At 54.4% G+C, this 23,885-nt stretch overlaps 10 protein-coding genes across 10 annotated transcripts; 6 read left to right on the top strand and 4 right to left on the bottom strand.

The window, feature by feature from the left end:
- Positions 1-646: 646 nt before the first annotated feature.
- On the top strand, positions 647-1,744 carry MAM_01401 (glycosyl hydrolase; the record flags this gene model as incomplete). Its single annotated transcript, XM_040820200.1, has 1 exon — positions 647-1,744. One exon carries the CDS (start codon positions 647-649, stop codon positions 1,742-1,744), a length of 1,098 nt encoding a protein of 365 aa, XP_040681688.1.
- Positions 1,745-2,963: 1,219 nt separating this feature from the next.
- On the top strand, positions 2,964-3,675 carry MAM_01400 (UPF0643 protein; the record flags this gene model as incomplete). Its single annotated transcript, XM_040820199.1, has 2 exons — positions 2,964-3,403; positions 3,465-3,675. 2 exons carry the CDS (start codon positions 2,964-2,966, stop codon positions 3,673-3,675), a joined length of 651 nt encoding a protein of 216 aa, XP_040681687.1.
- A 633-nt stretch (positions 3,676-4,308) lies between these two features.
- On the top strand, positions 4,309-5,544 carry MAM_01399 (eukaryotic translation initiation factor 3 subunit 3; the record flags this gene model as incomplete). The annotated part of the gene is made up of 3 exons (XM_040820198.1): positions 4,309-4,362; positions 4,442-4,908; positions 4,983-5,544. 3 exons carry the CDS (start codon positions 4,309-4,311, stop codon positions 5,542-5,544), a joined length of 1,083 nt encoding a protein of 360 aa, XP_040681686.1.
- Positions 5,545-6,610: 1,066 nt separating this feature from the next.
- MAM_01398 (adenosylhomocysteinase) lies at positions 6,611-8,025 on the top strand (the record flags this gene model as incomplete). The annotated part of the gene is made up of 2 exons (XM_040820197.1): positions 6,611-7,511; positions 7,577-8,025. 2 exons carry the CDS (start codon positions 6,611-6,613, stop codon positions 8,023-8,025), a joined length of 1,350 nt encoding a protein of 449 aa, XP_040681685.1.
- A 626-nt stretch (positions 8,026-8,651) lies between these two features.
- On the bottom strand, positions 8,652-9,901 carry MAM_01397 (glyoxylate reductase; the record flags this gene model as incomplete). The annotated part of the gene is made up of 4 exons (XM_040820196.1): positions 8,652-8,993; positions 9,071-9,474; positions 9,545-9,759; positions 9,858-9,901. 4 exons carry the CDS (start codon positions 9,899-9,901, stop codon positions 8,652-8,654), a joined length of 1,005 nt encoding a protein of 334 aa, XP_040681684.1.
- A 964-nt stretch (positions 9,902-10,865) lies between these two features.
- Positions 10,866-11,713, bottom strand: MAM_01396 (uncharacterized protein; the record flags this gene model as incomplete). Its single annotated transcript, XM_040820195.1, has 2 exons — positions 10,866-11,295; positions 11,352-11,713. 2 exons carry the CDS (start codon positions 11,711-11,713, stop codon positions 10,866-10,868), a joined length of 792 nt encoding a protein of 263 aa, XP_040681683.1.
- A 4,587-nt stretch (positions 11,714-16,300) lies between these two features.
- Positions 16,301-18,373, top strand: MAM_01395 (Major facilitator superfamily domain, general substrate transporter; the record flags this gene model as incomplete). Its single annotated transcript, XM_040820194.1, has 6 exons — positions 16,301-16,603; positions 16,659-16,735; positions 16,793-16,844; positions 16,910-17,180; positions 17,241-17,741; positions 17,823-18,373. 6 exons carry the CDS (start codon positions 16,301-16,303, stop codon positions 18,371-18,373), a joined length of 1,755 nt encoding a protein of 584 aa, XP_040681682.1.
- Positions 18,374-18,534: 161 nt separating this feature from the next.
- On the bottom strand, positions 18,535-19,140 carry MAM_01394 (uncharacterized protein; the record flags this gene model as incomplete). The annotated part of the gene is made up of 1 exon (XM_040820193.1): positions 18,535-19,140. One exon carries the CDS (start codon positions 19,138-19,140, stop codon positions 18,535-18,537), a length of 606 nt encoding a protein of 201 aa, XP_040681681.1.
- A 453-nt stretch (positions 19,141-19,593) lies between these two features.
- On the bottom strand, positions 19,594-21,002 carry MAM_01393 (uncharacterized protein; the record flags this gene model as incomplete). Its single annotated transcript, XM_040820192.1, has 3 exons — positions 19,594-20,170; positions 20,252-20,730; positions 20,808-21,002. The coding sequence occupies 3 exons, from the start codon at positions 21,000-21,002 to the stop codon at positions 19,594-19,596; spliced, it is 1,251 nt and encodes a 416-aa protein (XP_040681680.1).
- Positions 21,003-22,061: 1,059 nt separating this feature from the next.
- On the top strand, positions 22,062-23,166 carry MAM_01392 (uncharacterized protein; the record flags this gene model as incomplete). The annotated part of the gene is made up of 3 exons (XM_040820191.1): positions 22,062-22,427; positions 22,570-22,923; positions 22,993-23,166. The coding sequence occupies 3 exons, from the start codon at positions 22,062-22,064 to the stop codon at positions 23,164-23,166; spliced, it is 894 nt and encodes a 297-aa protein (XP_040681679.1).
- Between the last annotated feature and the right edge of the window lie 719 nt (positions 23,167-23,885).

Below are 23,885 nucleotides of genomic sequence, written 5' to 3'. Positions count from 1 at the left end.
ATCACCGTGTACTTGGACTTGCCGAAGCCTCTTGACGCCGGATCACAAAGGCGGCTGGGATCATCCAAGTCTGCCGCAACTCAAATCGAGCCGCCTCACCAAATCCTCCATATGCCCGTTCAAGGCTTCCTTATTTCCGAGACCCCGTCATTTGAGCGTCGCTTGCGGCACCCGGCCTGAGCCCATAAACTCTTTCATACTCATGTCATCAATCCACCATAGCCTCGTGAGTGTGGTCCATCAAGACCAGGCAACGATTCAATGTATCCCTTCCGTGCTAGACATTTTGCAGCTATACCCGCGCATTAGTGGCGCTTTGTTTGTAGCTTAGACTGGGAGCAGCAGTACTGTGATATTGGCCGGCACCGTTATGGCCAGTCTTGCTCGATCCATGTCGTCTTCCATCGCTTCCTTGGCGTGGTATAATGTGCGGCTTCGCATTTCAAAATGAACCAAGGCATACTCTGAGACAGCATTGCCGATCTAGCTTGGGCCAGAGATGTAATTGGGAGGCTGTCTAGACAGCCGCCACCCCCTTGATCTCAAATTATAACTGGCGCTTTCCCGAAGCTGTCAAGCGTTCTATATCGTCATCCTTTCGTCGAGTCCCTCTTATTCTGAGAATCGTCGGCTTTCACCTCTCGATATGATGTCAAAGTGCTCTGTTATAAGCTGGGCCTCGTGCCTGGCATTCACCTCCGCCTTGTTGGCTAAAGCAACGCCGGCCACAACCAAGGCACAATATGTCCAGGATGCATCCACTGCCATCACGGCTCTCAACAGAAATTGGTACAGGCAAGATACCGGTCTGTGGGATGGCGCTTGGTGGCAGAGTGCCAATGCCCTCACAACTCTGGCCGACTTTGCCATGTTGCAGCCCGACGCCGCGAAGTCCCTGGGCATCGCAAACACCATCCGCAACACAATAGAAAATGCACCCAAAAAGTTCCCTGGCTTTATAAATGACTTTTACGACGACGAAGGCTGGTGGGCTTTGGGGCTCATTCACGCGTATGACGCAACACGGAATGAGAGATACCTTGAAACGGCGGCCGACATATTTAACGATATGCAAACCGGTGGCGGAACTCCCTGCAACGGCGGGGTTTTTTGGAGCAAGCATCGAAAATACGTCAACGCAGTTGTTAACGAGCTGTATATCACAGTTGCTGCTTCATTAGCCAATCGCATTCCCTCCAACCGGACGTACTTTGAGATTGCGAAAAATGAATGGCACTGGTTTCGAAAAAGTGGCATGATCAATAGCCAGTACCTCATCAATGACGGTCTCGATGCAAGCTGCAAGAACAATGGCTTACAAACTTGGTCCGTGAATCAAGGCGTCCTGTTGGGCGGGTTGACCGAACTTTCGAAAGGTCCCCAGATGAGCCGAGGCGTCCTTGGAGATGCCAGAACTTTAGCCAAGGCGGCCATCAGGGCGCTCTCCGATGAAGACGGCATCCTGGTTGAGACAGATAAATGCGAGACGCAAAACGGCGCCTGCGGATTTGACGGCAAGCAATTCAAGGGCGTATTCGTTCGGAACCTGGCCTACCTGGATCAGGTTCTCAAAGACAGAGATATCAGGGCATTTGTCTTGAGAAACGCCGACTCGGTATGGGACAAAAACCATGATCCTAGTAACAAAATGGGCGTCGCTTGGAAAGGACCTGTAATTGCTGCCAATGGCGCCTCTCATGGGAGTGCTCTGGATGCCTTGGTGGCGGCAGTTCGAGTTGTCTAAATTTTGCATCGATCAAATATGACGTTGACGTTGTAACTTATATGGGCCCCGGCGGTTCGTGTAAGACTTGTCCCCCATATATTGTCGCTGCAGGCTGGAGAGGGCAGCACAAAAGAGAACTATTGGGAATCTGATAATACCCAGGAGACAAAATGCCTGCAGGCTGCCCCACGAGTGTTGATTAGAGTATGAGCACAGTTCTCGAAGAACTTCATGCGGCACGACCAGTTGTGAAAAGTTAGAAGCGCCCGTACAGACAGTTGGCAGTAGTTACATGGTCCGTGACCCATGGCGCAAAATACGTACCTGCTGACCCGTTTCCACTGCCCCATATCCATGGCTTGTTTGACTGCCTATTGTGAAATGGTGTGCGATGGTGTCATCCAGGGCCAAGTGTCGTGCCGGCGGCGGGATCCACATAGACGGAGATCGGACGCCCAACAGGGTCCGAGGCAATAAGCCGGCCACGCCAGCGTGCAGGAACCCGGTCACAGGACTTTGACGTTTTCGCTTGATGGAATGCATGAACCACGTCCAGGACCAGCGAAATAGACAGCACTCGGTCAATTCTCTCCGAGTCACGGAGAATCTTGTGTGCCCATAGTGTCCATCGTCCATCCAACAGCAGGCAGCACTTCCAACCCGTGTTGTCCGGAGGCAAGTTGACACCACTAGGCGAGCGTGACCGAAAGCCACTCAAGCGATTGTTGAGTGGAATGAGGGATCGGCCAAGCCACCCGGCGCGGATCAATTTTCTAATTTTGCTGCTGATAGTACGGGGTACCCCAATTGCGAAATCTCCTGCTCGGACTGCCTCATCGGTGCTAACACGGTAAATCAGCCACTATGAGTGGTCAGCTGATGCAAAGTTGATCCTTGCCCCAGCGCCATGCGGGTTGACTGCGGTAAGGTTTGCTAGCATTCGCGACTCATGGGTTTCGTGTCGTTATCCCTGCTGAGGATTTGCAATGTCACAGCGGTGTGCCTAGCAAGTGTTATTGCCAGTTGCTGCTGCCAGCTTGTTGTTTAAATGGTTGGCAGGAGTAGTTCCCACATGTTCGCGACTGATTCTTTTTTTTTTCACTTTCTTCGTAGACCACTCGTTTTGTAGCCTATACCGGCGTTCGGCGTTACTGGATTATTGTTCATCATTCTCAACTGCTTTCCCAGGGCCACTCCTTTGTGAAAATCGTTACTGAGACGACCCGCTCTCATCAATATGGCTGCTCAAGGAATTGAAGCTGCACTCCCCGCAGAAGTTCCCGGTTTTACCAAGGAGAAGGACGCCATTTCGGCATTTCGCAACCATGCATTGAACGGAGAACGGTTTATCGTCCAGTCTCCCTATGTTGACACTGAACATCTCCTAGACCTGGAGTCACTCGACAATGAAAACGCCCTGATTTCGCTGGCTCTGGCGCGCCTCCGGGCTGTTCGTGAGGACTATGCAATCGCGCCGTACACTGAGTCGTTCAACTGGCCAGAGGTTTTCGACGAGCTCAAGCAGCTCGTTCAAAAGTCCGGCAGACGTTTCCGAGAGACGTCATTCTATATCGTCGCCTTTCGTTCTCAGATCAAACCCAGCACGGATTACGGTCATCTTGGTGAACTGGATAAAGCTGCACATGCCGAAGCTGTTGCCAGTGGAGGCTTCCTCAAGTATGTCTGCGACCGTCTGTATCCGCCCGTTACCCTTTGTCTCCGATGCTGACCTGAGTAGATATTGGTTTGGATCACCAGACGCTGAACTGCGAAACTTGGCTACCTGTGTCTGGAGATCACGAGAGGACGCTTTAGATGGTGGGAGGGGTCCGGCTCATCGCAAGGCCGCTGGCGCCACGCGTTCTTTGTACGCCTATTGGAAAATCGACCAGCACCGTCTGACTGTGCGTGACAATGCTGACAGTTGGGAAATCACCGAATGGGAGTAAAATTGGACGCTGTATCATCGGGTTAGTGGTGCAACGGCAACAAAGAAAAGAACTCAGAATAACCACGGGAGTGGAAACGCTAGAGGTCAGCCAAGCAGATGGCACGACTGGGAGATTGATTTATTACACATAGCGGGGCGTCTGCGATAAATTTTCAGCGCATTCTGAAGTTAGCATGGACGGAGCGCCAATGGCGCTATCATCGATTGCGGTACCGAACAACTTGATTGTTGTAGCATGATTGATGTATATTTGATAGCAAACGAATCCCATTCGTCTAAGAATTAACGAAAATTAATGGCAGCACTTATCTGCAGCTAGCGTCGTGCATCATTTTGATGGCCGCAGCTTGTGAACTGGTTCATGCCATTGCCGAGTGAAGTGAAAAATGTAAGCTTATGCAGCAGCTCCCAGGAATTGTCGAGGCCGACTCTGCCCAGATCTGTCCCCCACCATGTTCTGCCCACTTTCACCGCTCTCAGCCCACAACGCCCACAAATCGGACACGCGAAAAGTTCGATATTCCAATGCAAGCCAGTGATTTCGCCATCATCAACCAGCCGGCATACTCGCGATTGCTCCCACCCGTGCGCTTACGGCATTCTACAAGTGTATCTAGACGAATCGGAAAAGATGAGCGACTCTTTGAAAGATGCGCCTTTTCAAACCGTTCAGGTCGAGGCTTTGGTACGCTGCAGATTCACCAGCAAGCCCCACCGCACTCACAAAGATGATGGACGAGTCGCTAATACTGAGGGAATGATAGGTAATCATGAAGATTGCGAAGCACTGCTCCTCGACCTTTCCCACTGTTGCAACTGGATCTATTGTTGGCATGGATCAGAATGGTGTCCTCGAGGTCACCAACACCTTTCAGTTCCCTACTGTCGAAGGAGCAGTTACCGACGGCCACCAAAATGATACCTCCCAGATTGCCGCCGCCGCTCCCCGGCAGAAATCCAACGTTGCCTACCAAAACGAAATGATACGACACTTGAAAGAGGTGAACGTTGACGCCAACAACGTGGGATGGTATACCAGCGCCACCATGGGCAACTTCGTCAACATGGGCTTCATCGAGAACCAGTACCACTACCAGAAGGACAACGACCGAACTGTTGCTCTCGTCTACGATACTAGCAAGAGCTCTCAGGGGAACCTGACTTTGCGGGCGTTCCGCCTCACTAGCACATTTATGTCTGCATACAAGGAGGGCAAGTTCACAACCGATAGGTATGGATTGTTCCAGATGATCCCGGAGACTCCTGGAGTTTGTGTCCAGTCAAGTATGCTGACCTGGAAAACAGCCTTCAAAGGTCGAGGCTTACTTTCCGCGATATCTTGGCTGAACTGCCCATCAACGTGCATAACTCTCACCTTCTCACGTCATTCTTGCACCAGATCCCCGCTCCTCCCGCCGAACAAGAGGTTGATCAGCCAAACTCGATTTCAGACATCAAGAGAGATGCCGTCAGGCCTCCCCTGTATCCCTCTATTGACAGCCTTGATCTCTCCATCGATCCGTTCCTCGAAAAGACGTGTGACCTGCTCCTCGAAAGCATCGAGTCACACTACACGGACCTCAATAACTTCCAGTTTTACCAGCGTCAAGTCAGTCGTGAGCAGGCCAAAATCTCACAGTGGCAGGCGAAGCGAAAGGCCGAGAATGCGCAACGAGCTGTGGCCAAACAGCCTCCCCTACCTGAGGATGAGTGGCAACGACTGTTCAAGATGCCTCAGGAGCCTAGCCGACTTGAGGGTATGCTGAACGCCAAGCAGGTTGAGCAGTACGGCAAGCAAGTCGACGGCTTCACCTCTAACGTGACGACCAAAATGTTTGCCGTACGGGAAAACTTGATGCCTCAGTGAAGTGACTAGGAAAGCGGAGGGACTCTGTGAAAGGGTAGACAAAGACATTGGGGAGTGAATGGCACCTTTCTGGCGGGTAGCATCTAGCGGCGTTCCGGATTCAGGGAGAATACAATGCAGTTTCAATCGTCTAGACTTGGGCGACAAGATAACCATTTGTATGGTCTAACATTTTAATTTCATTTTTTTTCGAGTTTCTGTCCGTATTAACGAGACGACCCATGATGAAACCTCAGCTCTGGAAGTAGCTACGGAAGTTGGGATAGAACGAGTGTGTGGACGTTCCGGGGGTGAAATGGCCGATGAGGACGTGATGGTCATGACGGCTTCACTCTTTTCTGTGGACGGAGTCTTCTCCTGCTATGGAATTGACAATTCGGACAGAGGGCTATAGCCCGTAGGAACAAGGCACGCCACGCCACTGGGCAAAAGAGATGGAAATGAAGTGCCTCATTAATGGCACTGGAAATTCAAACGAGCCCACTGAGCTGCGGCGAGCTGCGGTGCAATACTGTAGAATGCCGGGGAGCTGCATCCGGGCCGGATTAAAAAGTCTCATCAATCTGGCAGGGTGGTTGGTTGCCCTGGCCTTGTGGAGCTCGGAGTCCGTTTGCACGGCTGCCGGCGGAGGTTGGTTGTCGGACGCAATATGCATTCATCCGTCATCGCATCAGTGTGATGGGCCTTGAGCATCGCCCCGCTTCTTCGCGTTTCGGCGATTGAGAAACTTCTGCCCGTCGCTCATGGCGTCTGGCGGGAGCAGCGGCACACACCGCCCGACGCCGACGATTGAGCGAACCAGCGGGCCGGGCAGCGACTGAAAGATTCTGACTGCCCGACGACCCCTCCAAGCCCCGCTACCTGGCCCTCTCAGCCTGTTTAGCCGACTTGGCCCCTCGTTTCTGTTCGTCGAAGGCTCGGGTCAGCACCACCCCAAAAACCTCATACATATTTTCCTCTCCTCCCTCTCCTCCGCCTCCGCCGCCGTCTTCTTTTTCCTGTCGTCACTCATCTTCCATCCAAGTCTCCTTTCCGCCAACCCATCACAACAATTCTCACCGCTACAATGGCTGCCCCCGCTCAAAAGTTCAAGGTCGCTGACCTTTCGCTCGCTGCTTTTGGCCGCAAAGAAATCGAGCTCGCCGAGAACGAGATGCCCGGTCTCATGGCCACCCGCCAGAAGTACGCCCAAGACCAGCCTCTCAAGGGTGCCCGTATTGCCGGCTGCTTGCACATGACCATCCAGACCGCTGTCCTCATCGAGACCCTGACTGCTCTTGGTGCCGAAGTCACCTGGACCAGCTGCAATATCTTCAGCACCCAGGACCACGCCGCCGCCGCAATTGCCGCCGCCGGTGTCCCTGTCTTCGCCTGGAAGGGTGAGACCGAGGAGGAGTACAATTGGTGTCTCGAGCAGCAGCTCCTCGCCTTCAAGGATGGTGCCAAGCTCAATCTGATCCTCGACGATGGCGGTGACTTAACCAGCCTTGTCCACACCAAGTATCCTGAGATGCTCAAGGACTGCTATGGTGTCTCCGAGGAGACTACCACTGGCGTCCATCACTTGTATCGCATGCTCAAGGACGGCAAGCTGCTTGTTCCCGCCATCAATGTCAACGACAGCGTTACCAAGTCCAAGTTCGACAACCTTTACGGTTGCCGTGAGTCACTTGTAGATGGTATCAAGCGCGCTACCGATGTCATGATTGCTGGCAAGGTCGCCGTTGTAGCCGGTTTCGGTGACGTCGGCAAGGGCTGTGCCATGGCCTTGCACGGCATGGGTGCCCGTGTTCTCGTCACCGAGGTCGATCCCATCAATGCCCTCCAGGCTGCCATCGCGGGCTACCAGGTCACCACCATGGAGAAGGCCGCCAAGATTGGTCAGATCTTTGTCACCACCACTGGTTGCCGTGATATCCTGACGGGCGAGCACTTCGAGGTAATGCCGAACGATGCCATCGTCTGCAGTAAGCTCCATGCACACACCCGAATCACCCCGCGGTTGCCCGAAAGCTACTAACATGCCTCCTAGACATTGGCCATTTCGATATTGAAATTGACGTTGCCTGGTTGAAGGCCAACGCCGCTTCGGTCCAGAACATCAAGCCCCAGGTTGACCGCTTCTTGATGAAGAACGGCCGCCACATCATCCTGTTGGCTGAGGGTCGTCTCGTCAATCTTGGCTGTGCTACTGGCCACTCTTCTTTCGTCATGTCGTGCTCCTTCACCAACCAGGTCCTAGCCCAGATCATGTTGTACAAGGCCAGCGACGAGGCTTTCGGCAAGAAGTACGTCGAGTTTGCCAAGACTAGCAAGCTCGATATTGGCGTTTATGTCCTGCCCAAGATCCTCGATGAGGAAGTCGCTCGTCTCCACCTCGACCATGTCCAGGCCGAGCTTAGCACCCTCACCAAGGTCCAGGCTGAATATCTTGGCCTCACCGTCGAAGGTCCTTTCAAGAGCGACATCTACCGCTACTAATTTAATGTACTCATACCCAAGGGTCCTTCAACTGGATTCCTACGTGTAACGACTTGCGCCGTGGTTTAGCCGGGCAATGGGGCAAAATTGTGTATTCAACAGCATAAACTTGCATGGCATACAGGTTGGTTCGGAGAGCTTTCGTATATTTGCCTTTTTTAAAAAAAAAAAAGCTTGATAAAGTTTTTGTTGCTGCTTATCTGACATCCTCGCACCTTTTTATGAACAAGACGGGGACTCCCCTCGCTGGGCGGACAGCAGGTGGCAAAGAAAAAGATGTGCTTTTTCAACAAAACGGCGTTGGCTCTTTTTGCTAAATATGATATCCCCCCATGGCGAGGTTCTAAGAGAATAGCATCTGATGGAAATGGGTATCGGGAGGGGAGAGTCTCGGATCGAAGAGGAGTTGGCGGAAAAGGCCCGTCAACCGTGGCCAATAGACGTTGGTTGGTCTCGTCAATATCAACGCCGAGCCTCGCAACGACGGCTTGGTATGCTGGACAAGATGCTGCTATTTCTGTCCCATCTGTGAAAAGAACGATATGCGATGCAACTGAACCCTCTTTCGCCTATAGATACACGGTGACCGAGGGGTCCCAACACCTTGTCGCCGAGCCTAGTGATGTTCAGGCCATGTCCTTCTGCTCGGGGACAATACTCTTCAATTTGGCCTGTTCAAGCGCCAGCCTGACATTGTCAATAGCCCACTCCTCCATCTTGATCTGCGTCTCGACAGTCCACGTTCCCATGTGCGGGACGAGAAGCACGTTTGGATTGGCAATCAGACCGGGGTGAACCTTGGGCTCTTCCCCGTACACGTCTAAGCCTACGCTGGCGACTTTGCCCGAGTCCAAAGCCTTGACGAGTGCGTCCTCGTCCATGACCGCCCCGCGGGCCGTGTTGACGATCACGATGCCGGGCTTCATGAGGGCGAATTGGTCGGTGGAGATGATGTGCCGGGTGTGAGGCTGCAAGCACTGTGTCAGGTCCCAAGACGCGAGCCATTGTCGGGGGCGGTCCAGGCCCAGGTGCAGCAACTACTCACGTTCAGGGGAAGATTGAGGCTCAAGACGTCGCTCTCGGCCAGCAACTTCTCAAAGGGGACGAGCTCGGCGCCGTCCTCCAGGTCTGCGGGCAACCTGTTCCTGTTGTGGTAGCGGATTTTCATCCCGAACGCGCGAGCCTTGGCCGCCACGTTCCTCCCGATGCCGCCCATGCCCAGGATGCCGAGGACCTTGCCCTGCGGGTCGTGGCCTAGCTTTGGCGGGGGGTTGCCGCGCCAGTCGCCGGCTCGGAGGGCCGACATGCCGACGGGGAAGTTGCGTAGGGCGCCGATGAGCAGCCAGATTGTTATGTCGGCTGTGGCTTCGTCGACGGCTGTGGGCGTGTTGGAGACGCGGATGGAGCGCGACGTGCATGCTTGGATGTCGACTTGGTCGTAGCCGGCGCCTGAAAGGGGGGGAGCATGTCAGGAGGCGTGGTTTGTGTTGAACTGGTGGCCTTGAAGGGGGGGCAGTACCGTTGTGGCATATAAACTTGAGGGTTTTGGGGAACGCGTCGCAGAGCTCGTCGTCGATTCTGCCGGTTATGGCGAAGGAGTCAAAGGTCCGGTAGGCGACGCTGACGCCATCGAAGGCGCCGGCTTTGCATTCGGCGATGAAGGCTGTTCGGCTGGTGGCTTTGGGGGTGAGGACGGTGGCGACGGATGCGATTTGGGACCAGGCGGTGTGGGCGCTGGGAGGGAGAGTTAGCTTGGCCTGGTCTTGCTCTGGACTCGCGATTTGGACCGTGTTGCTTGCTGAAGTGGATGGGGGCAGATGTCTGGTGCGTACTGTTCGATTTCGCCCAAAAGGAGGACCCTGGGCTTGCTTGCCATGATGGGTGTTTGTGGTGCTGGGTCGATCGCGTTGAATGGCTGTCGCTGGGCTGTGAGGTCGAGGATGGTTGCACATGCAAGTTTGAGATTTGAAATGTTCAAGACGTTGAAGCATCAAGTTGGGAACTCGTCCGCCGTGGTGGTTTGACAGACCCCACGCCCTCCCCGTCATCGGCGGGGCAGCTTGGTCGATGCCACCGTGGGGTTGGTTGGGCGAAGGACCGTCAGGCACATTGCCCGAAGGGTGCTGGCGGCGAGGGCCCCGGGGTGAGTCGTGTGGACCTGTCGGGGACCAACATGACAGACGGATTGCTGGTTCGGCTGTCAATAACAGGCGGCGGCGGCGGGATCAATCGTACCGGTACGTATTTTCATGTTCGTATTGACGAATCGCCAGGTCTGTCGCGCCCCGCCACACCCTGATTACGCACGCCCTGGCCTTGCTGTCTACCGCTACCCTACAGTGCATGTTTATTAGTACTATTACATGGCAGCTTTTCGTAACGTCAAGGCCTCCAAAGAAAAACAATTGTTCAATAGGCCTGCAACTACTGGGGCCTTTTTTACTTTTTTCATCAACACTACAAGTAATATTACAATCACATGAGCTGCGTACGCGACTAATTCTCCTCGTCCAAACGGGCCGTTAACAACCGGTGCGGGACACGAGGACTCGTTGGATGCTGGTTCAAAATCTGCGGGTAATAAATAACCAGGCATCTCACCCGGGCTTACCGCTAGACTTTAGTTTCTATCTGGGAATTCACCTCTACCATCGTGATTAATGCAACAAATGAAAGCCTGCATGCGCGCAGGTCAACCGTGTACGCCAGCCACAGGCGCAGCACCCAACTTGCTTCGCACTCCATCTTCCAACCCTCCGTCACACACCGCATACTCCGCCACCTTGATAAGACTCACTCCCGTCTTCTGCACCAGCAAAGCCCCAGCCCAGGCATGCCATCTACATGAGCAGTCTCCAGGCACCCAACATCAGTGCCGCGAAACCCGTACAGACACCCATCAGCCACTGCAGCGTCTGAAACTTGACCTGCTCCAGCTTCTCCCTCAATGCCGCCACTTCTTGCTCAATCTTGGTCTCCGTCTCCTTGATCTTCAGCTCCTGGCCCACGGCTTCCTCTCGGATACGGCCCTTCTCCAAGTTCAAGTCCAGCCGGACGCTGGCCTGCGTTCGCGAAATCTCGTCGCGCAGCCGACTGCTCAGCTTCGCGATGTCGTTGGTGAGACGCTCATGAGCGCTTCGCGTCGTGTTCGTCTCAGTGCTGTCTGCCGAGAGCAGCTCGGACCGGAGCTTGGCAAAGTCTACTTTCTGCGTGTACGTCACCTTGGCGGCGTCCTCGTGCAGGACCATTGTGCGGGTCAGGTTCTGGATGCTGCCGGCGTTGGTGTCAGTAATTGCCAACGCCGACAGGGGCCGAGGTTGGGTCACCTTTCTTCAATGACATCGTTCAAAATCTTCATCATGGCGACGGCTTGCTGCTCCGTGAAACCCTCTCCGCGCAAGCGCTCCACGAATTTGAGTGTGTCGAAGTAGTGGTCCCGCCGCCTCGAGGCGGTCGCGTGGAACAGACGAGCCAGGGCCGGGCTGTGCTTGACCGGCGATGCGCATCGGGACGACGATTGGCCGTTGAGGCTTGTCTGCGAGCTCTTCCATCGCCGAGTGTTGCCGGCCGCTTGGAGAGCGGCAAAGGGCCGAGTTGCGCGGGAGGCAATGAGCGGCGATTTCCAGCTAAGCCGAGGCAGCAGAAATCGAGGTACCATCTCGGTGGCCATGAAGCTTGACGTGGCCATGGTTCGTGGCACGGAAAGGATGGGTTGTGTGTGGTGGGCGGAGAGCGGAGGGACTTTGCAAGAGGCAATCCAACAAACTTCGGAACGTATCGGCTTAACGAGCGTAATAGTAGGGTCCTTTTGTGATTGGTCGTTGAATGCGTAGCTGTACCGAGTCAGTCGAACTGCAGGGAAAAGTGGAGATTTCCGGCCGTACCAGGGAGGACTAATAATTGCGCAATAACGTTTCGTTTGTTATGTACAGGGTAGTTGAGACCTGTTTGCGCGGGTTGGCCTCGGCCACGAAGGTCTTTGGCACTTACCAGTCGGTACGTGGCCACAGCCTAACAAGACGGCAGAAATTTTTTGGCACTTGGGAAAACGGGTTATTCGGCATTGCCTCGTGAAATCTTGGCGTTGACGAATGCGTTTCTGGGAGGCCATTCTCGATTTGCTTCGGGCAAGTTCAGTTACGAATCTGACCAATGGCCTTTGTCGCAGTATATTAACGCGCAAAATACGTGATCATCTTGGATCCACACAAACTCTAACATGGCCCTCTGGTACGGAGTACGGAGTAGTAACAACGGATTTGCAGCCTCCCCCCTCTCTTATAAGGTCGAAGTTGTGTGGGAGGCGCAAGTTGGTCCTGGAGTTATTGGCCACTTGGGTGCGCCCGCGTCTAAATGTGCTTGGCGCCAAGTCCTGCGGCGCCTGGTCCGGCGCTTATGTCGCACCACCAAAAAAAAAAAAAAAAAAAAAAAAAAAAAAAAGGTAGGCCGCCTCATATCCTGCGCGACAGCTTACGAGCTGACTCGAACCAACGGATCGCGACATGACGGCTCAAGAACGACGGCGGTCTTTGGGCCTAAAAAAACAAAAAACTACGGGAGCCCAAGAAAGTCGTGTGTCTGGCGCTCGGGATTGACTGGGCCCAAACCGCTCGGTAGCTTCTTACGTCCTTGGCTCACTGCTCAAGTTGGCCTCGAAACCCTTCAGCTCGGTCAAAGGAGAGTTGGCGACGACTGCGCCGACTCCCTCACTCCTGCGCCCACTGCAGAACGTGCCGGAACAGCTGTAGAGAGCAAGACCCTCGTTGGGGCCTACATCGTTGTCCCAGTGGTGCGCGAGATTGAAAGTTACATGACTTCGACCTACAATGACTCCATCACCAATATATTCGAATCCAGCTACATTGACAAGGGCTCTATGCGAGCCTCGCAGCGTCAAGACACTGCATGCCGTGATGAGGGGGCGACATGGGACTTTTTGTCTATCCCATTATTGTTCCGGCATCCCTTCAATCCATGTTCGCGCAACCGGCATACGTACATGTATGACTCCTCGCTTATGCCATGCCATTGAGCAGACGCCGAGGCCTGTTCAGCAGTCGAGCAAAAGGAGCACAGTTGCGGTTGAAACGTAACGAGTGACCAGTCGCTGCAATTCTCGGAGCGCTACTTGGGCATGAAGAAAAGACACGGGCAGCACCTGGGCGCCCTGCGAATCTCAATGTCGTCTGTCATTTCTGCCTTTGTCCCTTGATGTCATTCAGCAGCGCCTCTGCCTTGAGTCCATTTCATGGCGTGGTTGACTTGGCTGTGCGCGCCTCTGTCTCCTCTTCAACGGCTCTGTTCCCAATCCAAGACGCTTACGTTTCGATGCCGTCGCGATCGCTACGAGCCGTTGGCCTCGTGTCCCGCGCTGTCCGGTCGTTCATGGATGTCATCGCCCCTGCTCGACGGGTCCCTTTGTGTGACTTACGCGGCTCTCCGTGATTGTTTTCGACACGGCGCATTCGCTGGCGGCCGACGACTGACACTCTCCCACGGTACTCGAATTGAGCATCAAATCTACACCGGTAGTTTTTCACGCCAAGTCGTGAATCTTGCGTATGAACTACCAAGAGTCATTGATACAGACCACCGACAGGAGATTGCAGCCTCATTTCTTCCGACATGGAACCAAAGGGAGCGGTCATGAGGCCAAGGCAGTGATGAGGAGCAATATTCACACTCAGTTCGGACCGTCAGCGGAAACTGAGTGTTACCGAAAGGTCTATATAAATCCAAACAAACCCTCCTACTAGACGGATAGAGAGAAGCATCAACTCAACTCACGTACCACAACCTCGGACAACAAGGATAGAGTTCTGCGACAATATCATCTGATCAAACATGCCCTCACAAACTGGCGGTTCGCACCACGAGGAACCAGGTTTTCAAAGATTGGTTCAACTTTGCGACGATAAAATTAACCTAATTAAAAGATATGAAGATGAAAATTGTGCCGATCAGTGGCCCTACAAGATTTGGGGCATGTCAACCCGAATCGCCACATGGCGGTCAATGCGTGGCAAACCCGAGGACGACGTGACTTTATATCGTCGTCTTTCCCACGACCCCTTGACCGTAGCTTTTGCGGCGGATATCATGCGCATCATGCATGAAATTTTGAAAAAATTACTACCGGAAGGCAAGTACTGTACTGGTTCATAATGGTGGGAACAAAAAAAAAAAAGAACTCTTTCCCCAGCTAACCGTCATTATAACAGGTCTGACCCGCGGCAGTCGAGACGTTTTCCTAGTGTACATTGAACTTCACGGTTGCTTTTCTATGCTCAAAAGATTGTTGAAGAATTCTATTCCTGATGGCCCCGTATAGTGGAGGCATAGGACGATTCGGAGGAGAACACGACCCATTGTGTGAGGATCCCCCCCAAAGTCCTACCCGAAAGATCAGGGCTATTCCGTATCAGCTGGTCTTTTCAACAACGCCGCCGACCGACGAAACTACAGAGGGAAGGGAGGAGAGACGACTATGGAATCAGAGCTGTGTCATCAACTACCAGCGGAGAATGTGAGAGATGGACGCAATTGATATTCGGACATCGGCCGCGACGCGTACTCCGCCGCACGAAGCATCTCGTGCCAGAGGGCGGCCTTCTTCCTAGTACGTACGACGAAGTTGGTGTGCGATGCCGTTGCCAAGCGTCTTTTATCGAGCGGAAAGGAAACATGACCATGGAGGAATAATTGTAATCCCGAAACTAATACACTCATTTCGCCACATTGCAGCCGTGTGACTGACCGCAGTGGTCTCCTTTGCCCTTGTCAAAATATGTGACCCACGCCACAAAGTCGAGTTGGGTCCATGATGCGTACTTGGTCAAGGTGGCTATGCCGATAGAGATGATTCATGCTCATCTCTAAGTTTCCCAGGATATGTATAGGCTGCTGCATCTATCCAGCGGAGGCTTTTCTTCAAGTTGGGGAGTCTTTGAAGAGATTGGGCCCTTATCATGGCTTCGTGATCATGTGGTGTACCCTTTGTCGATGGTCTAGGCGGTCTGACCATGGGCACTGCTGCGATAGGAACAATGCCAAATTACGGTGCAGCTCGTGAACATGGAAAGTCCACGAAAACAACGATACTGCACGCTTTTTTTCGAGCCTGAAGCAACATGTAGGTAAGTAGGACGTTTGCAGCTGTTCTTCTCAAGTGTCAGATTTGTGGTGCATTTCGTTTGATGACAACGGGGACGGGGCCGTTCGGCGTTGGCTGCCCGAATAGGCAGTTTCTTCGGAATTCGGACTTCGCTCAGCTCCGCAAATCTGTGCGCCGCCTGGACCGGCTGACTCGGCAGTTGCGCGGCATTCGAGGCGAAATACGCAAGCAACTTCCAGGCCGCCTAGCCAACAACCGTACGTTTGCCCCTGCGCGCCTTTTCCGAACCTCGTCCACTCTCTTGGCTTGTTCACCGAGCAAGGCATCCCCGGGCCGGTACGCATCGACAGCTTATACTCCCGCTCCAAACACGCGTCCTGCAGAGTGCATGAGGTGCACGCCATCAGAACAGATGGCCGGGATGGCACCCTCTTCACCAAGGGAGCCGAGATTCTGCGAAACTTGCGAAGCTCGTGGGAGCCCATCTTGGCGCCGTATCTCGGGGACGTGGCGCTGCCTGGCGCCCAAGGGCCACCAGCACCAGGGCCAGTTCGTCGAGGCGGCCAACACTGTGGACTCGGCAGCCGCGCATACGGCTTTGGCTGCTTTATCGTTGATCGTTGATCGTTGATCGTTGATCGTTGATCGTTGACGCAGCTGACCCAACTGCCGGGCTGGACTTGGGCGGTTTTACTTGGTCAGACACGTTTGGGCCGTGGGAACAGTAGAGAATTTCTGTGCAAGCGATGCGACAATTGAGAACCAAGGCGTCACCATATAATCCGCTCGCGCTTGTTACTACAAAGGTTACAAGTCGTCATTCTGCCATGTCCGCCGGGCTCCGGAACGTGATGCTTCGCCTCCGGATGCCGACGGATCCCCTCCCCTCGGCGGGATTTCGCCACGGCACCCACTTCGCACTTACGTGCAGCTTTATCGCACGAGATGGTGCACCAAACAGTCACCAAGTCCCCAAGGGGGAAATAGTACACCTTGTTTGGAGCCAGGAGGGATTCCGCCGTGAGCCTCACGACTCCATTCGGCATCTCAATTATACTTCATGCGTGGCTGACATCTGCAACCCCCCGGTTCGATCTGACTCTTTCAACATCAAGACGAGGCTGCTGGTCCCAAAAGGGATATGAAATAACAGCTGAACTAATGGGAACTCATGTCCTGCAGGAGCCTACTCCTGCCTATTTTTCCACTGCCGAATACCTGCATAAGAAATTCCGATTGTCCGCTTCGCCGTCGCTGGAGCTTGACTTTGGGCGCCATGGAAAGTTTGATAGCGGCATTCCACGAGATTCGCCATGCTCAGAGTCGTTGTTCACGGATGATGATGCGAAAGAGAAAGAAGACGCCGAGGTGGAATACGTGCATGGGTGGAGGTTGTTCGGTTTGATGATGGCGATGACGCTGGCGACGTTTTTGGTGTTGCTGGACATGTCCATCATCGTGACGGTTCGTGGTTTCGGACGGCTCGTGAACGGGAACGGACCGTGGCTGACGTTGACAGGCCATCCCGCACATTACTACCTATTTTCATTCCTTGTACGACGTCGGGTGGTACGGTGCTGCGTATAATCTGTCGAGGTATGTGCCGCTGTGACTGGCACCACACGAGTCAACACGGCTGACCTGACTTGCAAGTGCGTCGCTTCAACCACTCTCGGGAAAGTTCTACACCCATTTCAGGACAAAGGTACATGCGAATGCGATTTTCAAGCACAGGCTGCGGCCCAGGCTAACCTGATCCTGCCTCCAAAGTGGACATTTCTTGCCTTTCTGCTCTTGTTCCAGGTCGGCTCGTTGATCTGCGGCGCCGCCAGCTCCTCAACCATGTTCATCCTCGGCAGAGCAGTCGCTGGCCTCGGGAGCGCGGGTCTCCAGAACGGCGCCTTTGCAATCATTGCGGCGGCTGCGCCGCTTGAGAAACGCCCGGCCCTCATGGGCATGGTCATGGGCGGGTGTCAAGTCGGACTGGTGGCCGGACCGCTCGTCGGCGGTGCGTTGACCGAGTACGCGAGTTGGCCATGGTGTAAGTTCCCTCCCAGGACGGGCACATGTCGTACTTGAATGCGACTTACAACCCTCCAAGGCTTCTACATCAACCTCCCCCTCGGCGGGCTTGCCGCCCTCGTCATAACGCTCGTCGCCATTCCCGACCGCCGCGTCCGCATCCCCGGGAGCACGTGGGCCATAGTCGGGCGCAAATTCGACCTACCGGGCTTTGCGCTCTTCGCCCCCTGGGCCGTCATGATCCTGCTCGCGCTCCAGTACGGCGGCACTACGCATCCGTGGACGTCGGCCACCGTCATTGGCCTGCTGGTAGGTGGTGCAGCCACCCTTGGTGTGTTCGTGTTGTGGGAGAAGCGGGCAGGCGACAATGCCATGGTCCCGCCGAGCATTGTTCGCAAGCGGGAGATTTGGACGGCCTGCCTCACCATGGCCTTCTTGTTCACTGCCCTGTTTGGATCGAGTTACTACCTGCCCATCTATTTCCAGAGCGTCAAAGGGGCGACTCCGTTCCAGAGCGGGCTGTCCATCCTGCCGAGCATTCTGACGCAGCTTGTGTTTGCCGTGGCCTCGGGCTTCATGGGTGAGTTTTTCAAACGCCGCCACGCCGCATCGCGCGTGAGCCCCCCCTACGGCGAAGGCTGCTAATCGGTCGCGCGGCCAGTGCAAAGAGTAGGATACTACCTCCCCTTCGCCGTCGCGTCCGCCGTCATCGTCACCATCGGCAGCGGTCTGCTCGCGACGCTTGACCCCTTGACCCCGCCCGCCGTATGGGTAGGATACCAGATCTTTGTGGGCGCCGGGCGCGGGCTGGGCATGCAGATTGCCGTCATAGCCATCCAGGCTAATGCGCCTCCGCCGCTGGTTGCGATTGCCACGTCCACCATGGTGTTTTGCCAAACGTTTAGCGGCGCAATGTTCATCGCCGTCGCGAATACCATCTTTACCGGCAGGCTGAGGACGGAGCTGACGACTCGCATTCCTTCGATGAGCGCGGAGGACATTGTCAAGGCTGGCGCGGCGGGCGTCCGCGATGCTGTCGAGCCCGCGTTCCTTGCCGCTGCGCAGATGTCGTACTCGAAGGCGTTCCAGTCGGTGTTTCACTTTGTCGCTGGACTGACTGTTTGTATGTTTTTCGCGGCGTGGGGCATCGGGTGGAAGGATATAAGAAGGAAGAATGAGCGTCATTTGAATGACGCTCGTCGTGAGACGTGATGACATCCTGGCTTGACGGGTCCGGCTCACCTCGTGAGCGGCTGTTGGTGCACTATTTGTTTGTTTGTCTACAGGCGCGGCTTCACCGCCGCCTCGCATACGTTCTCGACAACATAATCTATACGTCCCTCTTATCGTGCCGAGGCTGGCGAGAAACAGGCTCAGCTCAGGTGCTCACGGTCAATGTGATGAGTGACGGCGGCTTCGTCCCCCGTAAATGAGTCGCAGAACGGGCAGTTGACAGCCACGTAGTTGCCCGCGGCACCGGAGCCATGGCCCGGATCTGGGGCAACATGAGTGCTGGACGGCGAGGGAGGGAGGAAATCCGCCAGACTCCGGGGCGGAGGCTCCGAGGGAAAGCCCACGTCGGCTCGGACGTCTGTGTATCGGCGGGCGAAATGCGACGACGCATGCGGCGGTCTGGGCGAGTCGTCGGGCGGCGAGGGCATCGGCTCGGGCGCGGCAGCACCCATTCGCTGGACTCGTCCGACTTGGCCGCTCCTCAAGCGCACTTTGATGCCGCGGGTGTGGTTGCCGCCGCGAGTGAGGAGTTCGCCGACCACGCCGGCCGTTTCTCTGCCGGTAGGCTGGTCTTGTTTTAGGATGATGAAGACGGAGGCGCCTGGGACAACTTGTTGGGCGGTAGGCAGGGTGCCGGCCGCCTGCTGGGGCGTCGCGGGCGAGGCTCGCGATGAAGGGCCGGAGCGGGTGCTGTTTCGCTTGTCTGGGTGCGGAGGACGCGGTTGGCGGTTTCTCGGCCTGTTCATGGCAGACCACACGAGACGGCTGTGCAGAGCAGGTGTGAAGCTGGGTGAGTTGTGAGATTTGAATGTCCAAGGTACAATCAAGGTTGAAGGTTGAGGGTTGAGGGTTCAAGGGCCACTCATTGTTGTTCGTTGTCCAACCAACCCGAATAGGTTTGGCGTCAGTTTCTTTTGTTAGACAGCAAGCTTGCGAGGCACAGCCATTGGGTCGAATCAATGATGCGACACGAGTTACACGACTCGATGGCTTGGAATACCATCAAAGCTTCACATTACTCGAATTTTCATGCCCTAGTAGGCCGCACCGCCTTTGTCCTGTTCGCACGTCTCATCAGCACATTCGACTCCCCCTGTAATACTTTCTAGTCCAAAAGGGCGGCCAAGAACTCCGCAGATGATGGCTACCGGTCTAACATCTCGTATCCGGATTCTGTTCCCACTTCTCTGAAAACAAAATCAGCGCTCCCGCGACGTAGAGCTCTGAAAGTCTGTCTGCACTCGGATCCCCTGTAGTGGGATGTTGTCACCGTGGCTTCCATTGCCGTTTGCCGTATAGCTCTTCACACAGTGTCCATATCCTTCCGTGTCTGGGCGCAAATTCGGCTCCGATGACACCTCTGGGCATTCACCGCTCGAATCCACGGGGTGTGACTTAACGCTCTCCGATTCCGCGCTGTCCGGCAGACGATAAAAGGGGCTCTTCCGGCCTCCACGGCCGTCATCATCTTCGCCTCGGATGCTGAAGTTGGTCAATGTATTCGGTCCGTGTTTCAGCTTGACCTTTTTGCCGCCGGAGCCACCAAATGTCGGGGGAACGTTGGTTTCCCTGCTTGGCACACTCGCTGTTCGTGTCAAGCCAAGTGCCCGCGCGCAGCAAAGAACTATGGGAAGAAGCGTAGGGAGGCATGCCGACACGATGCCTGCTGACATTTCGATGGCAGTCCATCCTACTGTGGGAGCTAGGGTGTATGTCGGGTCTGTGGCCGTGTACGTGAACAGCACGCTTGTCCGGTAGGCTGACGCGAACACGACACTGCCATGACAGTCGAGTCAGTATGCGTCACCCTCAACCGGAAGGGGATATGGGGGACGTGGGATCACGTTGGAGGCTTACAAGAAACCGAGGCTAAACGCAAGTGTCAGGCCGATTTTCTCCGTTTTTCGCAGCCGAAGTCTCCATATCTGGGGGATGGGCATCAACAGAATGATGAGGTCGGTGAGTATAGTAGATGCGGCATTAGATATCCAGGTGCCGACTTGATGTATGCATCTTCCGGGAAGCTGCGGATACCACAGCTTCTCAACCGGTACGCAAATGAAGACGAATAAGAATGTGATGCAAACGACCCAGGCCCAGACAAAAGATCCGACGATCCATGCCACCTTCTTGAAGTACGGCGTGCGGAAGATGCGATAGTACATCAACAGCAAGCTCATCTTGGTCCAGCCTAGATTCCACGCGTAGAGTATCTCGGCCACAACCAACCACTTGGCCATCGTGACCATGTCCGCCGCATCGACATTGTCTGCATGGAGCCCCAGACCGGATGAATACATGGCAAAAATGAAGCCGACAACTGCCAGGTTCCAGCCCTGAAGGGTTTATGAGTATAAGCCGCACATGACTTGGCAATGGAAACATCTTGGCCCGACACCGTTTGGGGGCTTACCATGGAAAACATGATCATCTTGTCATCTAGCCACAATTGCTGGTGTTTGACACGACGACTGAGAAGACGCAGCCCAACGGCAACCAGCGCCAGGACGGTCACAGTTAAAACCACCTGCACAGTCCAAGGCTGCAAGTTGCGTGCATCATAGCCCGGAAGCCCAGGCAGCTTGGAGTCGGAGTTGTCGAATGCCATCAGGATGCCACCCAGAGTAAGTAACACCAGGCTGTGATGGGTTTCATAAGGACGTCAAGACATGACGAAACAGACGAAATTGTCTCGGTGTAGCCCAAATTTATGCCAAAAACCACACGTCATGGCTCTACCACGTTGCCCTTCCACGTTTACTTGGTAGGGATCCTACTTCTGCCCTGTTAAACGACACATCGTTCGTTCCGACCCTGCCCATATTCATATTCCTCGGTCCGACAGACCATTGTGTCTGGCCACCTTGGGCTTGCTGGCATGGTTGATAGCTTGCTCATGCCATGTCGGGGTGTATGTCCGCTTTGACTAGTATATGCCAGGATTTGGCTCGGCCAACTCAAGTGTGGCTCTGGTTATTGCTTATGTATGTACTATTCTGTTCGCCTGTCCACTCGTCGAGGAGGTGAAATGTAGATTTGTTCGCAAAGGCGCAGCCCACTGCCTGGCAGTTACCACGCAACTTTGAAACAACCAACACGGTCCTTTCTTAGCTGCCACTAGCGGTGCGTGCCGTCCTTTCCCGTTAGTTATATGGGATGAAAACCTTTTGGTGCAAGGAGTGGAGTTGTGGCAATGGCACTAGTCATGCCGTGCCTCGGAGCCTGTCGAGTTACGAGGCAATGGGCTATTGTACAGCATAACGCCCCCTTTGATCTGGTGGCACCGCAGGACAGAAGAACGCACCATGCTGGGGTTGATGATGTGCCGGTCTGTTCTGTTGCGCTACAAAAGAGGAATTTGGCCCGAAGCAAGCCTGGGATCAGAGTCTGTAGCAGCACTTCTGTAATAGCCAAGGGTGCGAAAACTCTTGCACCAGTCGCCACATGCAGATGATTTATCGACAAGTTCGTTGGGTCAAATCAGCAGTACGTATGGCCACGTTATCTTTGAAACAACTATAGCATCAAGGATTAATGCCAAGACAACCGCACTTGGTAAAGATTGAACTTACCGGATTCACAGGTCGGCAATTGGCATCTTGAAGAACAAGGCCCGGCCGCTTGGCTCTGACAAAACCTCTCAGCTCTTTCTTTTTCCTTCATCGCCATGGCAGCGACCACAACCATCAAGGTTCCACATCTCGGTGGCATCGACGCTGGATATCGACTCTCTAACGGAGCCGTCGATGCCGCCAAGCCCACAGTTGTGCTCATCAATTCCATGTGCACCACGTGCGCTCTTTACAATGTTCAGTTCGAAAACAAGAAACTGACGGATGCCGTCAATCTACTTGCCATTGAGCCCCTCGGCCATGGCGCAACACGCTCTGCCTCAGAGCAGTTCACGTACTGGGACACGGCCGTCATGGCCCTCCAGGTCATGGATGCTCTTAATGCTAGGAAAGTATTCGCCGTCGGAACAAGTCAGGGCGGATGGGTGGTCGTTCGGATGGCACTCCTGGCTCCAAGTAGAGTATGTTGTGTGCTCCTTTCCCCTTTTGTCGTCCCTTGCGTCCAAGGTCCTTCGTTTGCCAGCGTTTTATTCTTATCCGCAGAAAGAAAGAAAACACGCAACATGCGGGCAACAGGTGTCCGTTAGGTTAATCTCCTTCTAGATCCTCGGGCTTCTTCCCCTCGGCACCTCGATGGACTCGGAATCAGCTGCATCGCGAGAGAAAGGATGCTGGGACCCCCATGCCCAGCTTCTTCCCTTCTATAACAGCTGGTGCAGCGCCACGCCGACCCCTGACTTTGTTGTGGATGAAACTTGGCGTGGCATGGTTGCGCGGCTGGGCTTCTCGGGAATTGTTGCGTCAGAAACGTTGTCGTTCTGGGATGAGACTTTGAAAAACGTCTACTCAGGAGACGAAGGCCGCAGGAAGTTGCGCATGGCCTTGGCGTGCCTGATGGAAAGAGATGGCTTGCTCCTCAGGCTGAGAGACGTCAAGTGCCCCGTTTACTGGCTTCAAGTACGTCTGGTGATTCGTCCCGGGTCTTTTCTGGTTCTATCTTGTCCGCTGACGACGTGTAACGTGTAGGGTGCCGAGGATCCGGTGTTTGGTAACGTCGTGCCCAAGGAGCATATTAAACTGTTTACGAATGCACCAGAGGCGACCTTGACTTTTATTGAGGGTGGAGGCCACTACTTGAATGCCACCAGTCCCAAGGAATTTGATGAAGCATTATTGAAGATGGTTAAGAAATATTCTTAGATACTGACGCAGATGTCTGATCTATTAACTATCAGCCCGAGAACATTCCCTCGTACACGTATAGCCACTTGAGCTCCAAGACACACTTCCCAGTATTATGCTATGTATTCGTAACTCGAGGCTAACTTAGCACCGGTGAGGGCCAGGAAACATAGCGATCTACTTAAAAGGGAGATGCTGGACGCTTCTTGTATCCAAGGTGTGGTCCTAGATGGATCTGGTCACACGGTTCCAAATGCCTCGGCTGATTTTCGGTGACTGCAACACTCCTCAAGCCACTCTTCATGCGGTCGGTCGGTCGAAACAAGCATGCCAAAGCAACGCGATGCTGTTGCGAGGCACACGTAGTAGCGAGATAGATTCTCCTCAGGAAAGCGACATCGAGACGGCTCTCGGAATGAATCTTTCTCCGGCCCGAGAAGGGCAGCTGTTGGAAACAGACAGCTGTGACAGCGCCCGATGACTCTTTGCATGGATGTGCGAAGCAAGCATAATTTGGGGCACAATCAATGGATGAGGCCGATCACAGCACGACAAAATATCCGTACCTGCCTCGGTTACTACACAGAGACGGCTGTTCACCTCCAAGTTGGAGCTGCCGTTTTCGTGCCATTTGGACCTGCTTGATGACGTTGCACGTGCCAGCTGCGCGTTTAAGGCAGAGTGCATTTGACATTGCCCGAAGCTTTCGGCTTCCAGCTTCCAGTGGACTCCTGGGG

The sequence above is a fragment of the Metarhizium album genome (genome assembly GCF_000804445.1).
Source record: "Metarhizium album ARSEF 1941 chromosome Unknown scaffold_2, whole genome shotgun sequence".
Taxonomy (NCBI): Eukaryota; Fungi; Ascomycota; class Sordariomycetes; order Hypocreales; family Clavicipitaceae; genus Metarhizium; species Metarhizium album.
This window is presented reverse-complemented; position numbering and strand designations above follow the sequence as displayed.